At 40.1% G+C, this 22664-nt stretch overlaps 1 protein-coding gene across 6 annotated transcripts in view; it reads left to right on the plus strand.

Moving 5' to 3' along the window:
* tlk2 (tousled-like kinase 2) overlaps nucleotides 1-22664 on the plus strand; it is a 207382-nt gene that overhangs the window by 145505 nt on the left and 39213 nt on the right. For all 6 annotated transcript variants that reach the window (XM_043675313.2, XM_043675314.2, XM_043675317.2 and 3 more), the window contains 5 exons: nucleotides 1960-2041; nucleotides 4047-4138; nucleotides 13526-13615; nucleotides 19136-19305; nucleotides 21941-22079. In XM_043675313.2, the coding sequence (XP_043531248.1) occupies nucleotides 1960-2041; nucleotides 4047-4138; nucleotides 13526-13615; nucleotides 19136-19305; nucleotides 21941-22079 (573 nt within the window). The remainder of the gene's footprint in view (nucleotides 1-1959; nucleotides 2042-4046; nucleotides 4139-13525; nucleotides 13616-19135; nucleotides 19306-21940; nucleotides 22080-22664) is intronic.

A 22664-nucleotide genomic window follows, 5' to 3' on the forward strand; every position in this document is an offset into this window, starting at 1 on the left:
TTTTCCTTGGCTCCGTAGCCAGTGAAAATAGTTTTTTCTTTCTCTGCCCTATCTCTTGGAATGTTCAATTAAATTTCCCTTAATATTCTACATTCGAGAACACATCCCTGCTTTGTGTAATTCCTTCTCACAGGATTTAACCCTTGCAGTCATTCTATTAAATTTCTGCTACATTCTTCTCAAAACCATTGGATCCTTCCTGTGGTGTGATGCCCAGAACTAGTCTCAGAATTCCAGATATGATCTAACCAGGGTTTTGCGCAGCTTGTAATTCTAGTATGCTCGATATAGAGCCAATGCTCATGAAGTCCTGTAGGTGGTGTACTTGCATTACTTAAACAGAAGACATGCCTGCCAGGTAGTAATGTGACTTCATTGACTTGTTTATGGATATTGTTCTTAATATGAGTAAGTCATTCTTTTGTGTTTATTTTTTGGGTGTTATGCCCCCCACTCTCCTGAGATGTCAGGCAAACCATTGGATTTTCAGCTGTCTGCAATTTCATCATGTAGCATTGTCATTCAGGGTTTCTGACTAATTTTTGTTTTTCCTCTGACAAATTACCTAGCTTTCACTCAGTCCCTTTTGTTGTATTCGTTGGACTATTTGTGAATATACTCACCTCAACCACTTCCGCTGGCAGCTCATTCCATATGCGTACCACCCTCTGTGTCAAAAAGACGTTGCCTTTCGCGCTCCCTTTTATTCTTTTCCCTCTAACCTTAAACGAATGCCTTCTAGTCCTCGATTCCCCAATCCTGAGAAAAGGATTGAGTACATTCACCCTATCCATGATTTTATACACTTCTATAAGATCCTCCTTCAGTCTCCTACACTCTAAAGTCCGAGCTTGTCCAACCTCTCCCTATAACTAAGGCCATTAAGTCCAGGCAATCTCCTTGTACACTTCTTCTGCACTCTTTCCAGTTTAATAACATTCTTCCTACAGCAAGGTGACCAAAACTGAACACAATACTCCAAGTATGGCCTCACCAATGTCCTGTACAACTGCAACATAACTTCCCAACTTCCACACTTAATGCCCTGACTGATGAAGGCCAGTGTGTCAAAAGCCTTCTTCACTGCCCTGTCTACCGTGACTCTACTTTCAGAGAACCGTGCAACTGAACTCCAAGATCCCTCTGTTGCATTGCACTCTTTAAGGCCCTACCCTTCACCATGGAACTTCTACATTGACTTGACTTTCCAAAATGCAATACCTCATGCTTATCTATATTAAAACCCATTTGCCATTTCTGAGCCTGCTTCCCCAGCTGATCAAGGTTCTGCTGCAATATCCATTAACCTTACTCACTGTCCACGATACTGCCTATTTTAGTGTCATCTGCAAACTTACTAATCATTTCTTGGACATTCTCATCCAAATCATTGATATGGTTAACAAACAGTAATGGGCTCAACACAGACCCCTGAGGCAGTCCGCAAGTCACAGGCCTACAGTCCGACAAGCGTCCTTCCACTATTACCCTCTACTTCCTGCCATCAATTGTATATCCAATTTGTCAGCTCCCCCGGGATTCCAGGTGATCTAACCTTCCAGAGCAGCATACCATGTAGAACGTTATCAAAGGCCTTATTGGAATCCATATAGACTACGTCTACTGTCCTGCCCTAATCAACCTTCCTGGTCACTTCATCAAAAAATTCTAAAAAAATAAAAAACTCATAAAGCCATGCTGACTACTCCGAATCAAATCCAGTCTTTCTAAATGCATGTCCATCTTATCTCCCAGAATCTTCTCAAGTAACTTACCTACCAAGATTTTAGGCTTACTGGTCTATAGTTCCCAGGTTTATTTTTGCAGCCCTCCTTGAATAAGGGCGTCACATTCACCATTAATGTAATCTAAACTTCTTATAAACAGTTATACAAACATTGTGCTATAGATGATGGTTATTCTGTTGACTCATCTGGTTCTATGAACATCTTGTTGCAGATTTAAAGATCATCCAACGTTAAATGACAGGTATTTGCTACTGCACCTGTTGGGACGAGGAGGCTTCAGTGAAGTATACAAGGTATGCTAAAATAGAACAGTACAGCAGAGTACCCTCCCTTTGGCCTTTCATGTTGTGCTGATCTTTTATCCAATATGTTCTTACAATAAGGAACAGAAGGGAATAACAAAATATACAATTTCCCCTCATGGATTTCTTTCAAATCTTTTAAACCTTTCCCCTTCAGTCATGGGTTGTCAGTCGAGAACGAAACCCTTTCCATTTGAAGCACTACATGATGCACGCTGTATCGCTCTTAAGTGAATGTGTCACGGGAGAGGCAGTTTCTGGTTAGGTTCATCTCCGATGCAGAATATTTTGAGATTAGACAAACTAATTTCATTAAGATTCTTCCAAACCACAGAGAGGAGATTTCCGTACCTTTATCTGAACTGGATTTGAATTCTGATATTTTATCCGTAAAATTGCATTTCCTGATTTAACCATTTCACCACCGTAATTGGATGAGGGCACAGCATGCTCTGCATGATGATGTGCTCGTAACTACCGCAAGCAATACAGTTTGTAATCTTTACATGGTATCCTTAGGGAAGGGTTTATTAGAAGAATAGGAGCAAGATTTGCAACAGAAATAGGCTGAATTGCCCATTCTTCTCATAAATGTGATTTTTGCTTCAAGTGCAGAGATCTTTTGTTTAAATTAGTTCATGCGATGGAGGCATCACTGGCTGGACAATCACTAATTGCTACTTGCTAGGTTCAGAGGGCAGTTCGGAGTCAAACATGAGTCTGGAGTCACATGAAGGCCAAACCAGATAACAATGGCAGATTTCCTTCCCTAAGGAACACTGGTGAACCAGATGGGTTTTTACAACAATTGACACTAGCTACACAGTCACTATGAGGCCAGGTTTTTTATTTCCAGATTTTCACTGATTCAAGTTTCACCATCTTCTATGGTGGCATGTAAACAGCTGACCTCAGAGCATCAGCCTGGGTCTCTGGTGACAATTAGTACTGCATTTCCTCTCCCTAATAAATTGAGATGAATATTTTTACCAATCATGTCGAGTCTGTGACAAGAAATGATACCATGGTTTATGCTAAGAAACATTACTGAGCCAGTTCTCCCAATAGTGAATTGAGAGTGAAAGTGATGTAGGTGTGAACCAGTCTGTTACGAGATGTATCAGGGTACCTGAAAAATGTACCACTGTATTGTCACCAAAAGTCTACATGCAAACCAGTGGTGTAAAAATGTACATTGCTGTGCTTACAATTGTTATATTTTTGGAATGTTATTTTAATAATCAGTCTATGGCAGAAACAAAATGTTAATCTTTGCCATTGTTTCACATCATATTGTTCCAATGATTTTTATAAAGCAGCAGCAAGCAATGAGAATGAGAAATCAGTTGCATACTTTGTCCATATGGAACCCATCTAGCTACATGTAGCAAATGTTGTGCTACATCAGAGCTCCCTATAGAATATGACACGGCATCTCCACTCTCACAAGTACGTCCACACACACTATTTCCTGAACTATAGTGTCTGTATGTTTGAGGTCATGCTGTGGACTGTTTGCAAGGGGCCCTTGCAGAAATTTGTTATGATGTAGGGAAATTGAAGACGCTACCAGATGTACTGGGACAATGGAAAGGAAAAAACGTAGGTCAGGTTTGCATGAAGTGTGTTTAAGATGAGTGCCAGGATAGATATCTTTACACAGTGATAACAGTTTGAACAGATTCCCAATAAGGATATTTGAAGCCAAGATACTGACTTGTCTCAGGAACAATTGAATACAGTAAAGGGAATTTGGTGGAATTTGTATTCTGGGAGTTCAAAGTGGTTCAACTGACTCAAATTTCTGTTTTACGTCCACTGAGAAGTTATACAAAGCAGTCACTACACACAAACATGCTTTGGTCATAGTGAAAATTTGGAATTGGATCTTCTGCAGCGTAAAAAATACTTGCTGCTGTTTATTGGTAATAACATTTGTTCAGAAGGTTGACCCAATTTTAAAATAAAATTACTCCATTTTGAATCTTTTGAATAGGCATTTGATCTACAAGAGCAGAGATACGTAGCAGTAAAAATTCACCAGTTAAATAAAACCTGGCGGGAGGAAAAGAAAGAAAATTACCACAAGTAAGTAAGAAAGAGTTCTGCACAGTTGTGCATCTGAATTCTTAATTTCTCTGTACTTGAGCAAATATTTACAGCAGCGTTTTTCCTCCTACCATTTAGCCAAGAGTCACAATATTGGAGCTTCTTGGACAGCTTTGCTTGCTGATGCTCGCAGAGATTTTAAGCAAAAATGCAAATGGCTGGAAAAGCTCAGCAGGTCTGGGAGCAAATTTGGAGAGAAATCAAAGTGAACATTTTGGGTTGAGTGACCCTTCTTTCAGAGATTTTGGTCTGTCCTTGCTCTGATGTTGAATATGCCATGCTGAGTAGCTGTATTAGCGCTGCTCACATCATCTGGATGTCTCAAAGCACTGTACAGCCATTGAAGTACTTTTTTGAAGTGAGTCATTCTTCTAAACACAGCAGTAAATTTGCACCCAAAAGAGTCCCATACACATGTACTTGTAACAAAAGCAAACTACTACATATGCTGGAAATCTGAAATAGGGACAGAAAGTGCTGGAGAAACTGAAGTTGAAAGGTTTGGTAGTGTCTGTAGAGTGAGAAACAGATTATATTTTTGAGTTCAGTATGTCTGTCCTTCAGAGCTGTATTTGTGACTTATTTTTGAACGTCACATATTGATCAAAACACAAGCAAACTTCACTTCTGTCTTTCAAAATAGTATCATGGATCTTTGGCATGTACTTGAGCATGCAGACTGGGCCTCAGTTTAGTGACACCTCTGAAAGAACAGAACAGCAGTACCTTATCACTGTGTTGGAATATCATCTTGATTAATATGCGCAGGTTTCTGGGGTTTCTGAACCTACACGATTTGACCTCTGAATCAAGAATGCCATTTCTGAACCACAGAAAGTGGGGAAAAGAATTACAGAACTCTATGTCCCACTAAAAATGAGAGATCTTACAGCTTTGACAGAACTCCTCTCACTTACTGCCTAGTTAATACGGTCAACTTACTGCACAGTCAACTCTTATTTGACCCCATGTGACAATTAAGTTTTTTTTTAAATGAAGCATTTAAGCTAATTGCATGACTACTCCTTAAAAAAAGAAGCTTGGTTTATTACTATTGTGGAATTTCTCAAAATGTATTGCAATCAGTTGCAGCATTGAGTCAACTATAGCCAAAATTGCTTTTTGATACAATCACTTACCTCTATTCTGAAAGGCCTTTTGTTCTTGTTTTTTGCACACAACCCAAGTGGTGTTAACGTATAAACGATCATTAGGGTATATTGTACTGACTAGAAAGAAATTTAGACTGTCAATTCAATGTATGTTTATATGTGCCTATGTAATATATGTGAATATATATGATGAGACAGAAGCAGAATTAGTAATCAACTGGTGGCTTGTAACTGTACTACAATATATGGAATATATCATAAGAAATTCAATCCAGCCTTGGCCTGCAACTGTTCAGTTGTGATTTATGTGTTGCAACCTTTCATTTTTCTGCGCTACAGCTATATTCTCCTGGGATCGGACTATTAAATTCATAACTGCTTTATTTTATGAGCTGGCAAGTTCTAAAGGGTGGAATAATTATTTAAGTATGCTTCCTTTGTTGCTATGCTCTACACCATGGGCTTTCTAAGGTGTTTTTATATTTATTTATGCAGGTTTGTTATCTCTGCTTTTACAATAATTTACAACTGCAAAAATATCTGACTTGGAGTTGAAGTTGTAAGCACTTTAAACACTGCAAGTATGCACTGGAGCTGTGCCAGGGAGGAAAGAAAAGACTTCATATACTGTACTTGCAACTTAAATTTGTACAAATGTTTATCTTTGCATTGAGAAAAAGGGACAGTAAATCCTAGTGTTTGGCAGTCAGGACTTCACAAACTGGTTACCCAAATTGAGCAATTTGCTATATGAATACCAAAAGTAGGTAGATATTTTTATTGAGTCATAGAAGTCTACAATGCAGAAAAAGACCCTTCAGCCCATCAGGTCTGTGCTGGTCAAAGACTTGGAGGCCTCTCCTGCATGCATGTGGCACAAGCTTGAATTAACTTGCCTTAAAACAATTTACTCAGGTCTGAAGGTTCAATCTTTGCAAAATTGTCCATCACCATCTCCATGCTTTTTTGTTTCATCAGAAATACTGACTAACAGTTATACACACACTCAAATGAGTTGCTTTGATTACATGGTTTCACATCATTTACTGCACTTTTCATCCTTATCTACCCATCCTCCCAAGTAATATAAAACAAAGAACTGAGGAAGGTGGAAAGCTGAAACAAAAACAGAAAGTGCTAGAGAAACAATGGAGCAAGCATAACTCTCTGGGGTGGATAATTCCAAACATTTACTGTGGGTGGCATGGTGGTACAGTGGTTAGCACTGCTGCCTCACTGCGCCAGATACCCAGGTTCAATTCCTGACTCAGGCAACTCACTGTGTGGAGTTTGCACCTTCTCCCCGTGTCTGCGTGGGTGCTCCGGTTTCCTCCCACAGTCCAAAGATGTGCAGGTCAAGTGAATTGGCCATGCTAAATTGCCCGTAGTGTTAGGTGAAGGGGTAAAGGTAGGGGTATGAGTGAGTTGCGCTTCGGCAGGTCGGTGTTGTCTTGTTGGGCCAAAGGGCCTGTTTCCACACTGTAAGTAATCTAATCTAATCCTTTGAAGGAAGAAGTGTTTCTTCTTCTCAGTCTTTAATGATTGATACTTACCCATGTTCAAGATCCCCCAGCGAGTGGAAATAAGCACAGTGTCTACATTGCGATGACCCTGTGCACCTTCTCAGTTTCAACTAGATCATCTCTCATTCTTTTAAATCTTTGAAAGTATAAACCAAATTTACTCACTTTCTTATCAAAGGATAGCCCTCTCATCACAGGGACCAATCTAGTAAACCTTTGTGCTACTCCCATTGCAATTATATCATGCTTTAAATATAAGATTTCATCAAGAAATAGTGAGATTAATTTGCAATAAGTAGAAAGGTGAATTAATTAAGGGTGAGGAATTGGACATATTAATTTCTTAGTTGGGCATTAAGAGTGCCCTTAGAGAAAATGGCACCCATGCAAAATGCCATGTTCACGTGGTTAACAATGCCCATGGTGAATATTGACTGGAAGAATGTAGTCATTTCCTGAAGAAGGGCTTATGCCCGAAACATCGATTCTCCTGTTCCTTGGATGCTGCCTGACTTGCGCTTTTCCAGCAACACATTTTCAGCTCTGATCTCCAGCATCTGCAGACCTCACTTTCTTCTGGAAGGATGTAGGGTAGACATCACTGTATATGAATGCTTCTTAACCAGAATTACAGTGAATCAGTAAGATAAACTGTTTTTGTTTTCAACTGGTGGTGGGATGATGAGGCAGGGAATGAGAGATAAGTAGGGTTGTTGATCATAAGGGTAAGAAGTAGCAATTCTGATGCAGGATCATCAACCTGAACTTTTCACTTGCTTCCTCTCCATAGAGGAATGAATGCTGTTATGAAGTTGAAGGCATGGACTGTACCTTTGGGAGAGAGTGAATGCTGTTTTGCACTGAAAGATTACAAGTACCTATCATATGAATAGCTAGCAGTCCAGAGTGTACTGGAAAATTGAAAGTATGTAATATTTGGCTGTGAAATAGATACCTGAGTTTTGGTCACTGTTTTGACAACAATTCGAATTTTACCCATCAGTTTAACTTATGCCCTAGGATATTAAAACCCAATTGAATTTTAATTTATTGTTTTTGCTCAATTGAACCAATGAGACGAATCGCTGTTGGGGCTATAAAAATGCAGGCAGTTTGAAAGTCAGACAGAGTAACTGCCATTGAAATGCTCTTTATCAAATGTACCTTTTCATATGAAACATATTTGCAGTAAAAAGAAAGAAGGCAACCCAGGGAGATCTTCAGCTGGAAGAAGTGTTATAACATGGTGATGAAGCCTTCTGCTACTTAAACCAAACACCCAGAAAAGCTCACTTCTCCCCGTAATCTGTTAAAGTATAAGTAACCGTGAACTCCCAAATTCCACTATTTAATGAAAAATAATATCAAAATATTCCTTAACTCTAAAAATGAACATTGAACAACAACTATTTACAACTCTAAGCTTCCTTTCTCTTAAATGGTTGTTATCTGCCTCCAACTCTATAACAATATATTGTTCCAATAAAACTGTCATTAAGATTACTTCAACTTAATTTCAAAACTACACAGCGGCTGTCGTCTCCGCTGTCCTTCTTCTTTCGGCTGAAGATCTCTGGGTCATCTTCTGTCTTTTATTTCAAAGATGTTTCATATGAAAAAGGTACCTTTGATAGAGCATTTTGAATAGCAGTCTTTCTTGATGGCAGTTACTCTCTGACTTTCAAAATGCCTGCTTTTTTTATACCCTAAACATCGGATCATCTCATTGGTTCAAGGTTGGCAAAAGCAATAAATTCAAATTCGATTAGGATTAAGTATCCTGGAGCATAATTTAAACTGATTGGCTAAATTCAAATTGTTGTCAAAACAGCAACCAACTCGGGTATCTATTTCACAGAGAGAAGAAGGAGAAAGAGAAAGGAAGAGAAAATTTGGACTTCAGATGTTGTGAATTAATCAGGAAAGTCAAGTTAACAACATGGAGATGAAGACAGAAGGTAGTGATGTATTCAAATCTGTTAAAATATTGCCATGTTTTAATGAGAAAGATGTGAAGCCTTCTTTATTTAATTTGAAAAATTGGCTAGGCAGATAGAGTGGTCTGAGAACTTGTGTGTAATGCTAGTTCAGACTAAGCTGGTAGGCAGCGCTAGTCAGGTACTTGTAGCACAGTTAGACGAGGGTTCAAGAGATTACGCAGATGTCAAACAGGCTATTTGAGTGCTTATGAATTGATACCAGAAGCAGATAGACAACAGTTCAGAAACATAAATAATGAACCAGGTCAGAATGATGTTGAGTTCGAAAGGGATTTAAAAATAGGTAAGACCTATGGGGCTCTGAGAGAGGTTATTCTGCTGGAGGTGTTTAAAAACTCATGTCCAGAGATGATAAGAATTAATCTGGATGAACAGAAAGTTCAAGAAGTGAGAAGAGTGGCAGAGATAACAGATGAATATGCATTGGTATATAAGGCAAAGTTTAGCTTCCGGCAAGAATTTCATCCCGTCAGGGATAGAAATCGGGAGAAGGGGAGATCCTACACTACAAAACTAATATTACAACATAATGGTAATAGTTAACCATAGGTGAAAAAAGAAGTCCAAAAAGGTGGAACGGAGGTGAAAGGCTTCAGGTATTTTCACTGCGGTAAAATGGGACATGTAAAGTCACAGTGCTGGTCATTAAGGAAAGTTACTGTGAGAAAAGATGTGGTAAAAGAGGCTAAGCCATTGGCATCAGTGAAAGTAGTGAAGTAAACCCAAGAACTGGAGGAGAGTGCACAGCCGAGGCAGGAGCTGGACATTGAGTTAGTGCCTGAGCTTTATGAAAACGTCGCCTATGTGGGTAAAGATCACTCAGAAAGAAGAGGAGGAGAAGGGAAAGAAGTTATAATTTTGAGAAATATGAGATCTAATCAGTAAGAGATTAATGTATTTGTAATCTTTCTGACCTGTTATCTGAGAGTGTGTAATTTGTGGGATAGATGGACAGAAATTTAGCATCCCCTACGCAAGATCAGGTTAGAGTCCCAACTCAAAACTGGGGAAGTAACAATGGGAGTGACTGACAGTGTCAGTTACAGGAATACAGTTTGCTCTTGGGAACAATTTGGCAGGATCCAAGGTGGGAGTGACACCCCTTGTTGCGGAGAAGTCAATGGAAGACCAGGGAACTGCAGAGTTAAAAGAAAAAATACACTGGAATTTTTCCGGACTGTTTAGTAACAAGATCCCACTATCATAAGTCACAGCACAAAGCAAAAACTAAAGAGAAAGATGAAGATTCAGTTAGCAGACACCCTGTTTGAAGTAATGGTGTAGGAAAAGCTTGAACAGGCAGAGGGTCAGGCAGAAGTATTTAGTCCTGAAAGGCTCGTGGACTTCTAATAGAAAGACGAGAGAATAAAAGATATATATGTTGATGCATACTCAGAAAAGGAGTCAGAATGTATTCCAAAAAGTTATTACCTTAAAGATAGAATCCTAAAATGAAAATGGAGACCACAGCAGGTTAGTGCAGAGGTTAAATGGGCAGAACTGCACCAGATTGTGTTGCCAGTAGCATACAGACAGAAAGTGTTCCAGGTAGCACATGAACTACCAGGAGAAGTTCACCTGGGTGCAAGGAAGACCAAGGCTAAGGTACCAAAGCATTTCTTTTGGCCTGGAGTGCACAAGAATGTGGTTAACTTTTGCCGTACATGTCATGCATGCCAAATGGTAGATAAGCCACAGGCAGTAATAAAACCAGCACTTTTGCCAATTCTCACATTTGAAGAACCTTTCACACATATTATAATTGATTGTGTAGGTCCCCTCCCTAAGACTAAAAGTGGGAAACAATATTTGCTAACCATAATGGATGTGTCTACCAGATTTCCAGAGGCAATTCCATTATGGAATGTTAAGGTAAAAAGGGTGAGAGAGGAGTTAGTAGCTTTCTTCACACGGTATGGGCTACCCAGAGAGATTCAGTCAGACCAAGGGTCTAACCTGAATGCTAGGCTGTTTAAGGAAGTCATGGATAGCTTAGACATGCAGCAATTTAAATCAAGTTAAATCATCCTGAATCCCAGGGAGCTTTGGACAGGTGGCATCAGACCCTGAAGACCATGTTAAGAGCATACTCTCAGGATTATCCGAATGACTGGGATAAAGGTATCCCATTCATATTGTTTACCATTAGAAATGCCTCAAATGAATCTACTCAGGTTACTCCCATTGAGTTAATATTCAGTAAGAGAGCCTTTGAAATCAATTAAAGAGAAATTAACAGCACCGATGTCAGAGATCTCACACTTGGATTATGTATCTGAGGTAAGGGAGTGATTAAATTGGGGAGGTGAGTTAGTTCCAAGCACCTAACTACTCTCATCCCATTTTCCAGCACTTGGCCATAACCTTGTATGTCTTGACATCACAAGTGTTTGTGTAAATTGTTCTTAATACTGAAAATTATTATTATTGGAAATAAATTCAAAACTGAAAATACAAAGCCTGTCAGCTTCTGAAAGAAAAAGTATGCATTAATGAATCTGTTAGATTCCCTTTTCGACAAGGGAAACGCATTCTTAAATATTGAGTGAAATATTAAATATTAAATAAATTCTTAATGTGCAGCTACAAAATCTTTTATTGCCCATATGTTACACTTATCATGTTAATGCTTGTTTGTCAAAATTGCACACGTCTGTTTATCTTATTGGATTTAAATAATTAACTATTTGCTAGTTGTTCAATATTAATGCAAACTACGTTACATACAGTGCCTGACTGCAATTAGGAAATGCTCATGTTAGGATTGAAAGTCTAAGTGTACAGCCATGACCATGTGAAGTTATGACATGCCTTTTCAGTCTTGGTCTTCACAATACAATTGAATTTTTGTTACAAGTAAATGTTTTAATGACATCATGACCAAGCAAGCTGAGTGTGAAAGGAAGCGAGAAGCCAAATGAACATAAGCCCCTGAGGGAATGAAGTTGGAGAAATAATGGGCCAGCAGGAAGAGAACTGAAAAAAATACTTTGCATTAGTTTTAACAGTAAATGACAGCACTGTTCCAAAATTACTGAATACTTGAGGGGCAAAAGTAGGAGAAGAAATAAGTACAAAAACTATTAGAGAAAAAATGCTTGAGAAAGTAAGGTGCTTAGGAATTATTAATCTCCTGGACATGATGGGATGCATCAGAGGGTGTGAATGGAAATAGTAATAGGGATAGTAAATGCACTGGCAGTAGTCCAGTGGATTCTGAAAAGGTCCAGGCGGATTGGAAAACTGGCAGTGTAACATCCTTATTTGAAAAGGGAAGGGGTCAGAATAGCAGGTAATTATAGGCCAGATAGTTGAACGTCTGTTATTGGCGATTTCATAAAGAATGTAAATATAGGGCATTTAGAAATGCATGATGTGATCAACCTTCATGAGGGGACTACACCTTCTCCCACCCTGCCTTCTGCAAAAACGCTATCATTTATTCCCAGATCCTCCGCATCTGCTGCATATGCTCCCAGGAGGAGCAATTTCACCATAGAACATCCCAGATGGCCTCCTTCAGGAACCACAATTTCCTCTACCACATAGTGATGCCCTCCAGTGCATCTCCTCTACTTCCTGTATCTTTGCCCTTGAACTCCACCCCTCTAGTCGTAACAAGGGCAGACTCCAGTTTTGGAATAAAGGATACTCCATTTAGGGCTGAGATGAGACATCTCTTCTTTCAAAAGAATTGTGAAGCTTTAGAATTCTCAATTGCAATTAGATTAGATTACTAGATTACTTACAGTGTGGAAACAGGCCCTTCGGCCCAACAAGTCCACACCAACCCTCTGAAGAGCAACCCACCCAGACCCATTCCCCTACACCTAATACTATGGGCAATTTAGCATGGCCAATTCACCTAACCTGCACATCTTTGGACTGTGGGAGGAAACCGGAGCACCCGGAGGAAACCTACGCAGGCACGGGGAGAATGTGCAAACTCCACACAGACAGTTGCCCGAGGCGGGAATTAACCCAGTCTCTGGTGCTGTGAGGCAGCAGTGCTAACCACTGTGCCACCGTGCTGCCAAGTATTATCAATTTTGATTACATTCAGTTCCAAGAGTTACAGATATTTGGGTACTTAGAAACTTGAGGATATGTATGTAGTGAGAGCAAGCCTGTATAGCTGAGGAAGAAGATTAGCCGGGATGTTATTGTGTGCTGGGGCAAACGGCCCTCTGTTCCTATTTATTCAGTTCTGATGGTGATACTTAGTGCAGCAGGGCACCTGGGATGAGAAAATACTGAGCCAATGTATGTTAGTCCATTTGTCACTTGGTTTATCTCATTAATGAGGCAATGTTCACCAACTTTATTGGGTATTTGTGCACTTGTTTGCAGATAAAGAAATTTGAATTTTGGTTTCTTTTTCAGAAAGATGTATACTGTTAATGTTCTAAACACGTCAGGATCATCTGTTACTGCATTAGATGAATGCAAGAAGTCTTAAACTGTACAATTTAGTTTATTGTTCCTCCATTACTGCATCTAGGTTTCTTTGTGTCTATTTAATTGCTGCATTTTGTGATTATTCAGTCTGTTTGTCATGTTTAAAGGATAAATGAACTTATGAACTTTTTTCCCTGGCTTCCAAAGCATGTTTTGCTATGTCCTTACCTGTAAAGGTTAATTTACCATGTGCTTTGTTTTGGTAACATTTTTTGTAAACAATGATCTAGATTTTGAGCATATTTTCTGATAATGTTAATTGTTTGGTTACAGGCATGCCTGCAGAGAATATAGAATTCACAAGGAGTTGGATCATCCCAGGATAGTCAGACTCTATGACTATTTCTCATTAGATACAGACTCGTAAGTGTTTTTTTTCCTTTTAAGCTATAGTCTATTCCCTACCATGTTCACAGAACCTTCCCAAGATTGCTTGTTGAATTTCAGTTCTGTCATGGGTTAATGTTATCTTATGTACCTTTGGGTTTAATTACTTCTCTGGACAATGTTTCATGCTGGTTATGCATTTAAAGATTTACAGTTGTGATCTTTTGTTCAGTCATTCAGGAAGAATTTCCCTGTGTATTGAAGGAATAGTCTTGCCCTAAACTCCTGCAATTTAGTTTTCTTTTACATAATTGTCTTGACCTTTAACTAGACTCTACTGGGTTGACATGACATAATTTGCTCAGAGGTTTTAGGAGTGACTTCATTGTAAACATTGAGAAGGAATGTTCAGTAAAGCCTAGAAATTGCTCAATCATCTGACCCAAGTGAGCTGCAACAGGGGGTGATATTCCTGAAGTGTGCCTTTGGAAATTCAGACGTCATCAAAGAAATGTAAAGTGGACATATTGTTTTCCGCTTTAAAAAGACTTTAAACAAAAGTGCACCTTTCCAGGCACATCCCTTTGGCTCTTGATAATTATATTCGATCATACACTGTTTTAATGGTGTGATAGTAACTAGAGTTTTCGTTGTCATTTTGATCAAACAAGTTTTTCTTGTTGCACACTTGGGTTAAGTCCTCTTAACCAAGTCTTAGCTGATGTTATCATTCTACAAATCAACTTCTTGGCTTTCTCAACCTGTCAGTAAAGAAACATTCCTGCAAGGAAATGTTAAGGAAAGTAAGTTTTTTTTGTTACAGATCTTGTTCAATAATGTAAAGGAATTCATATATCAAAAGTACGGGTTGCACTCAATTTTTTTCATTAATTATAATTGCAAGCTGCTGTTGAATACTCTAGTAAATATATTATTTTTCAGTGTTACATAACTTTTAACATTTTTTTTGTATTACACAGCCAAATATTGTAAGTGTAGATGTAGCGCATGGAAAATATTGTGCTGACATGATTATTTAAACAGCTGTTAAATCTGTATCATCCAAATTACTTGCCAGTTGTTGAAATATGAATTGCCATATTTCTAGCTGAAGTAATCTGAACTCTGTATGGATAAAAGTCCTTTGGTTGATGGGATTGGCAAAGAGTGCACACTCAGTTGCATTTTAAAAACAGTGATTTCATTATCAAATGCTGTACCCTGAGCATGAGGGTTTTGAAACCAACAGAACTTTTTTCTACTTGATGGCACGTATTATCTGTGGAGCAGAGTTTATTCGAAGCAACTTGCCAATGTCTGTATCAGCAGAATTTCTAGCCTTCAGTGTCACAGTTTCTTAGTCCTGAGTTGCTTTTAAAATTTATTCCCCCAGAAGAGAGAGAACTTATAACATTACGGCGCAATATAGGCCCTTCGGCCCTCAGTGTTGCACCACCCTGTGAAACCAATCTGAAGCCCATCTAACCGACACTATTCCATTCTCGTCCATATGCCTATCTGATGACCATTTAAATGTCTGTAAAGTTGGCGAGTCTACAACTGTTGCAGGCAGTGCATTCCACACCACGACTACTCTGAGTAGAAGAAACTACCTCTGACATCTGTCATATAGCTATCACCCCTCAATTTGAAGCTATGCCCCTTAGCTAGACATCACCATCCTAGGAAAAAGGCTCCCACTGTCCATCTGATCTAACCCTCTGATTATCTTATGTCTCAATTAAGTCACCTCTCAACCTCCTTCTCTCTAATGAAAACAGCCTCAAGTCCCTCAACCTTTCCTCGTAAAATCTTCCCTCCATACCATGCAACATCTAGTAAATCTCCTCTGAATCCTCTCCAAAGCTTCCACATCCTTCCTGTAATGCGGTGACCAGAACTGCACGCAATACTCCAAAATGCGGCCGCACCAGAGTTTTAGAACATAGAACATAGAACAATACAGCACAGAACAGGCCCTTCGGCCCACGATGTTGTGCCGAACTTCTAACCTAGATTAAGTACCCATCCATGTACCTATCCAAATGCCGCTTAAAGGTCGCCAATGATTCCGACTCTACCACTCCCACGGGCAGCGCATTCCATGCCCCCACCACTCTCTGGGTAAAGAACCCACCCCTGACATCTCCCCTATACCTTCCACCCTTCACCTTAAATTTATGTCCCCTTGTAACACTCTGTTGTACCCGGGGAAAAAGTTTCTGACTGTCTACTCTATCTATTCCTCTGATCATCTTATAAACCTCTATCAAGTCACCCCTCATCCTTCGCCGTTCCAACGAGAAAAGGCCGAGAACTTTCAACCTATCCTCGTACGACTTCCTCTCCATTCCAGGCAACATCCTGGTAAATCTTCTCTGCACCCTCTCCAAAGCTTCCACATCTTTCCTAAAGTGAGGCGACCAGAACTGCACACAGTACTCCAACTGTGGCCTAACCAAAGTCCTGTACAGTTTTGTACAGCTGCAGCATGAGCTCATGGTTTCGAAACTCGATCCCTCTATTAATAAAAGCTAACACATCGTATGCCTTCTTAACAGTCCTATCAACCTGGGTGGCAACTTTGAGGTACATGGACACAGAGATCTCTCTGCTCATCTACACTACCAAGAATCTTACCATTCATATAGTGCATTCCTGTTACTCCTTCCAAAGTGAATCACCTCATACTTTTCTGCATTAAACTCCATTTGCCATGTCTCAGCCCAGCTCTGCAGCTTATCTATGTCCCTCTGTAACCTACAACATCCTTTGACATTATCCACAACTGTACCAATATTAGTGCCATCCGCAAACTTACTAATCCATCCTTCTACGCCTCATACAGGACGTGTATAAAAATGACCAACAGCAGTGGATCCAAAACAGATCCTTGCAATACACCACTCGTAACTGAAATCCAGGATGAACTTTTCCCATGAACCATTGCCTTCTGTCGTCTTTCAGTTAGCCAATTTCGGATCCAAACTGCTAAATCACCCTCAATTCCATGCCTCCTTATTTTGTGCAGTAGTCTACCATGTGAACCTTATCAAACAACTTACAGCACATCAACAGCGTTACCCTCATCCACCTATTTGGTCACCTTCTCAAAGAACCGAATGAGGTTTGTGAGGCATGACCTACCCTTCACAAAACTGCATTGACTATCCATAATCAACGTATTCCTTTCAAGATGATTATAAATCCTGTCTCTTATAACCTTTTCTAACACTTTATCCACAACTGAAGTAAGGTCTATAATTACCAAGGTTGTCTCTACTCCCCTTCTTGAACAAGGGAACAACATTTGCTACCGTCTTCTGGTACTACTCCTGTAGACAATGATGACATAAACATCAAAGCCAAAGGCTCGGCAATCTCCTCCCTGGCTTCCCAGAGAATCATAAGATCAATCCCATCCAGCCCAGGTGATTTATCTGTTTTCACACTTTCCCAAATTTCTAACACCTCTTCCTTGTGAACCTCCATTCCTGTTTCTCAGTATTCTCCTCAACAACATTGTCTTTTTCCAGTGTGAATACTGATGAAAAATATTCATTTAGTGCTTCCCCTATCTCCTGACTCCACGCACAACTTCCACTACTATCCTTGGTTGACCCTAATCTTTCTCTAGTCATTCTTTTATCCCTTATATACCAATAGAAAGGTTTAAGATTTTCTCTGATTCTATCCGCCAACAATGTCTCATGTCCCCTCCTAGCTCATCTTAGCTCTCTTTTTAGGTCTTTCCTGGTTACCTTGTAACACTCAATTGCCCAAACTGAGCCTTTACTTCTCATTCTAACATAAGCCGCCTTCTTCCTCTTGACAAGAGATTCAACTTCCTTAGTAAACCATGGCTCCTGCGCTTGACAACTTCCTCCCTGCCTGACAGGTACATACTTATCAAGGACACACAGTAGCTGTTCCTTGAATAAGCTACACATTTCAATTGTGCCCCCCCCCTGCAGTTTCCTTCCTCATCCTATGCTTCTAATCGCATCGTCATTGCCTTTCCCCAGCTGTAGCTCTTGATCTCCAGTGTATACCTATCCCTTTCCATCGCTCAAGTAAACATAACTGAATTGTGGTCACTATTACCAAAGTGCTCACCTACCTCCAAATCTAACACCTGGCTGGTTCATTACCCAGTACCAAATCTAATGTGGCCTAGCCCCTTGGCCCATCAACATACTGTGTCAGAAAACCCTCTACACACAATGGACAAAAACTGACCCATCTAAAGTACTTGAACTGTAGTATTCCCAGTCAGTATTTGGGAAGTTGAAGTCACCCATAACAACTACCCTGTCACACTCACTCCTGTCCAGAATCATCTTTGCTATCCTTTCCTCTAAATCTCTGGAACTATTTGGAAGCCTACAGAAAACTTCCAACAGGGTGACCTCTCCTTTTCTGTTTCTAATCTCAGCCCATACTGCCTCAGTTGACAGGTCCTCAAACATCCTTTCTGCAACTGTAATACTGTCTTTGACTAACAATGCCATACCCCCACCTCTCTTACCATCTTCTCTGTTCTTACTGAAACATCTAAATCCTGAAACCTGCAATAACCATTTCTGTCCCTGCTCTACCCATGTCTCTTAAATGGCCGCAATATTGAAATCCCAGGTGTTGACCCATGCTGCATGTTCACCCATCTGAGACCAGATGCTCCTGGCATTGAAATAGACACACTTCAAACCAGCTTCTTGCTTGCCGGCACCCTCTTGTGACCCTGACACCTTATTTTGGACCTCTCTACTCTCAACCTCCTCTCTACTCAAACTACAATTTGGGTTCCCATCCCCCTGCTGAATTAATTTACACCCACCCAAAGAGCATTAGCAAATTCCACACAACCCCCCCCCCCCCCCAGGATATTGGTACCCCTCTGGTTCAGGTGTGGACAATCCTGTTTATAGATATCCCACCTACCCTAGAAAGAGCCCCAATTATCCAGGAATCCAAAACCCTCCCTCCCTGCACCATCCCTCTAGCCAACTCCTCTCTCTCCATATTCCTCGCCTCACTAGCATATGGCATGGGCAACAAACCAGAGATAACAACTCTGTTTCCACCCTAGCTTCCATCCTAGCTCCCTGAATTTCTGCCTTAAATCCCCATCTCTCAAACTACCTATGTTCTTGGTGCTTATGTGGACCACAAGTAGATACTGAAGTTCACCAAGTAGCAAGAAGAGAAAACGTTGCTTAGCATTTTTGGACTTGTGTTTTGCATTAATATTTGAGTTGCATCCAGAATATTGATGGGTTTTCTTGGTTCTACAGTCGAGCACAGTGTATGGATTTGACATGTAATGAATCCTAACTCAGCAAGGAATGTGATGTGTTTGTGTCTATATGAAACCTGAAAGTTACAAGAGTAAAGGAAATTCCATAGTTGCTGCTCATGCTAATCAGTGCATTCTGTCATCTCTCTTAACTGAAACCAAGTTGATTCCAAGTGAAAGTGATGATGCTTAGAGGAAATAAAATCTCTTGGTCATGGACGGAGGGCAAAAAAAATCAATGTCCTGATCTTGTTCCTCAGGTTTTGTACTGTGTTAGAGTATTGTGAAGGCAATGATCTGGATTTCTACCTGAAGCAACACAAGCTGATGTCAGAAAAGGAAGGGCGCTCCATCATCATGCAAGTGGTCAACGCTCTGAAATATCTAAATGAGATCAAGCCCCCTATCATTCACTATGACCTTAAGCCAGGTACGTATTTCTGCTGAGGATCTATCCTTGTAATAATCATCAAAGGGTAGAATAACTAGGAATATTGAGTTGCGTTTTCTCAAAATACTTTTGAAAAGGATACAAAAAAAAATGATAAAAGACGTTCAATAGGATACCATATCTAAGGTTACTGAATAAGATAATAGCCCATAGTGCTGGGTGTATTTATTAGCATGGATAGAGAATTTGCTAAGTAATACAAGACCAAGTAAAATAAGGAGAGCATTTTCAGGATGGCAACCTGTAACTAGTGGAATGTCACAGACTACTGGGGCCACAGTTAGATACAATATATATTAATAATTTGGAGAGGGAAGTGAATGTACTGTTGCCAAGTTTACAGTTGATGCACAAATAGATTGGAAGGCAAACACTGGGAATAATGGAAAGGATTTGCATTGGGAGATAGACATATGGGCAAAACTTGGTTGTTGCAATATATTACAGGATTTGAGTTTTTGCATTTTGTCGAAAAAAAATAGAGGAGTTGGATATTATTTAAATGGAGAAAGACTACAGAAAACTGCAGCACAGAAGGATTTGGAAGTCCTCATGAATAAATCAGTAAAAGGGCTAGCACACAAGTTCAGCACATGGCTGTTATTTAAAAGTAAATGGAGTATAAAAATAAGGATGTTTTGCCAAACCTGTACAAAGCACTAATAAGACTAAAATACTGTGAACAGTTTTGGGCTACTAATCAATGGAAAGATGTATTGGCATTGGAGGCAGTTCAGAGAAGGTTCACTAGGCTGATACCAGGTATGGAGGGAATGTCTTATGAGGAGAGATTGAGTTAGTTGGGCATGTATTCATTGGAGCTTAGAAGAGTAAGAGTTGAGAGAGGTGACCTTATTGAGGTGTAAGGTTCTTAAGCAGCATGACGGGGTAAATGCAGAGCAATGGGTTCCCCCTGTGGGAGAGTATAGGACTACCCTGTCAAGACAGAGATGAGGAATTTGTTCTGAGAGTAACACATCTATGGAAATTTTTCACAGAGAGAGCTGTTGAGGATAGAATGGTAAGTACGTTCCAGACAGGGATAGATAGATATTTAATCAGTAAGGAAATTAAGGATTATGGAGGTAAGTTTAAATTAAGGATTATCAAATCAGGCATTTTTTCAATGAATGAAAGAGTTAAGCCAAATCTGCTCCTAAGTCTTATTAGAGTCAAAAGGCACTTCAGCCCATCATGCCTATGCCAATCATAAACAGCTATCTAACTATTCTAATCCCATTTTCCAGCCTTAGCCTGAAGACGATAATAAATAGGAACAGGAGTAGGCCATTTGGCCTCTCAAACCTGCTCACCATTCAATAGGATGATGGCTGATCCACATTCCTGCCTTTTCCTTGTAATCTTTGATTCCTCCACTGATCAAAAATCTAAGTGTCTCGGCATTGCAAGTGCATGCCTAAATACTGCTAAAATGTTATGAGGGGTTTTGCCTCTACCACTCTTAAAAGGCAATGAATTTCAGATTCCCACCACCCTCTGGGTGAAAAGGTTTTTCCCCTCATCTCTACTAAACCTCCTGCCCCTCACCATAAATGTATTCCCCCGATCATTGATCTCTCTATCAAAAGGGAAGGTTTCTTCCTATCTACTCTACCTATGCCTCTTTTAATTTTATATATCTCCGTCATGTTGCCTTCTCAATCTCCTGCTGTCTTGTGACAGTTTTTTTGCAAACAAGTTACATAATATCCATAAAAGGTCCCTGAGGCAATCTGTTCACTGTATGGAACCACTCTTTATTGAGCTATAGGGAGAGGCTGAATAGACTGGGGCTATTTTCCCTGGTGCATCAGAGATTGCAGGGTGCCCTTATAGAGGTTTATAAAATCATGAGGGCATGGGTAGGATAAGTAGTCAAGGTCTTTTCGCTGGGTTGGGAGAGTCTAGAACTAGAGGGCATTGGTTTAGGATGAGAGGGGAAAGATTTAAAAGAAACCAAAAGGGCCAACTTTTTCACACAAAGGGTGATGCGTGTATGGAATAAGATGCCTAAGAAGGTGCCCATGGAGGTTGACACAATAGCAACATTTAAAAGACATCTGGATGGGTACATGAATAGGAAGGGTCAAAAAGTGTGGTGCTGGAAAAGCACAGCCGGTCAGGCAGCATCTGAGGAGTAGGAGAGTCGACATTTCAAGCATCAGCTCTTGAGGAAAATTCCTGATGAAGAGCTTATGCTCAAAATATCAACTCTCCTGCTCTTTTGAAGCTGCCTGACCGACTGTGCTTTTCCAGCGCTGCACGTTGTGACTCTGATCTCCAACATCTGCAGTCCTCAATTTCTCCTACATGAATAGGAAGTGTTTAGAGGTATATAGGCTAAGAGCCGGCAAATAGAACTAGATTAATTTAGGATATCTGGTCAGCATGGTCGAAGGGTCTGTTTCCCTGTTGTACGTTTGTATGACTCTAAATCAATGCTAAAAATTGCATAATTTAATTTCTACAAAGAATAGCTTTCTGTAATTTGTGGATTTGAAAACTGCTTTGCAGTTGAAAGTGGGCAATGATGGCTGATGTTGCGATAATTAGTTTTATTACCTGCCATGAAACATTTCCTAATTTAAATTGCATGGGTTTTATACTTTCACAGGTAACATTCTCCTGGTGAACGGAACAGCTTGTGGAGAAATAAAAATCACAGACTTTGGGTTATCTAAAATCATGGACGATGACAGCTACAATTCAGTAGATGGGATGGAACTCACGTCACAGGGAGCAGGCACATACTGGTGAGATCACCTTTAAAAGCTGCTCACTGGCTTGACACATCCACCCAGGTGTTTCCAGATTATTCTACCTTGGATCTACAATCCAGGATAAATTGAGTGTGAATTTTAGATGCACCAATTCAGAACTTGTTCTCAGAGTACTTGTTGCACGGTGGCTCAGTGGTTAGCACTGCTGCCTCACAGTGCCAGGGACCCAGATTTGATTCTATCCTCTGCTGACTGTGTGTGTGTGGGGGGGGGGGGAGTTTGCATTTTCTCCCTATGTCTGCACGGGTTTTCTCCGGGTGCTCCAGTTTTCTCCCAAAAGTCTAAAGATGTGGAGATTAGGTGGATTGGCCAAGCTAAATTGCCCACAGTGTCCAGGGATGTGCAGGCTAGTGGATTAGTCATGGAAAATGCAGAGTGGTATGGTAAGGAAAGGTGGGATGCTCTTCAGAGGCTCAGCATAGACTGGATTGGCCGATTGGCATGCTTTCACACTGAAGGGATTGTACGCACTTCTATGAGCTTCTATATTGTCACTATCTTCACTGTCTGAAATCTTCCCTTATTGGCCAGAACAACAACATCCAGACAGAAAACGAT

This window comes from Chiloscyllium plagiosum, unplaced genomic scaffold (genome assembly GCF_037043375.1).
Source record: "Chiloscyllium plagiosum isolate Xiang-an unplaced genomic scaffold, Cpla_swu_hap1 HiC_scaffold_32, whole genome shotgun sequence".
Taxonomy (NCBI): Eukaryota; Metazoa; Chordata; class Chondrichthyes; order Orectolobiformes; family Hemiscylliidae; genus Chiloscyllium; species Chiloscyllium plagiosum.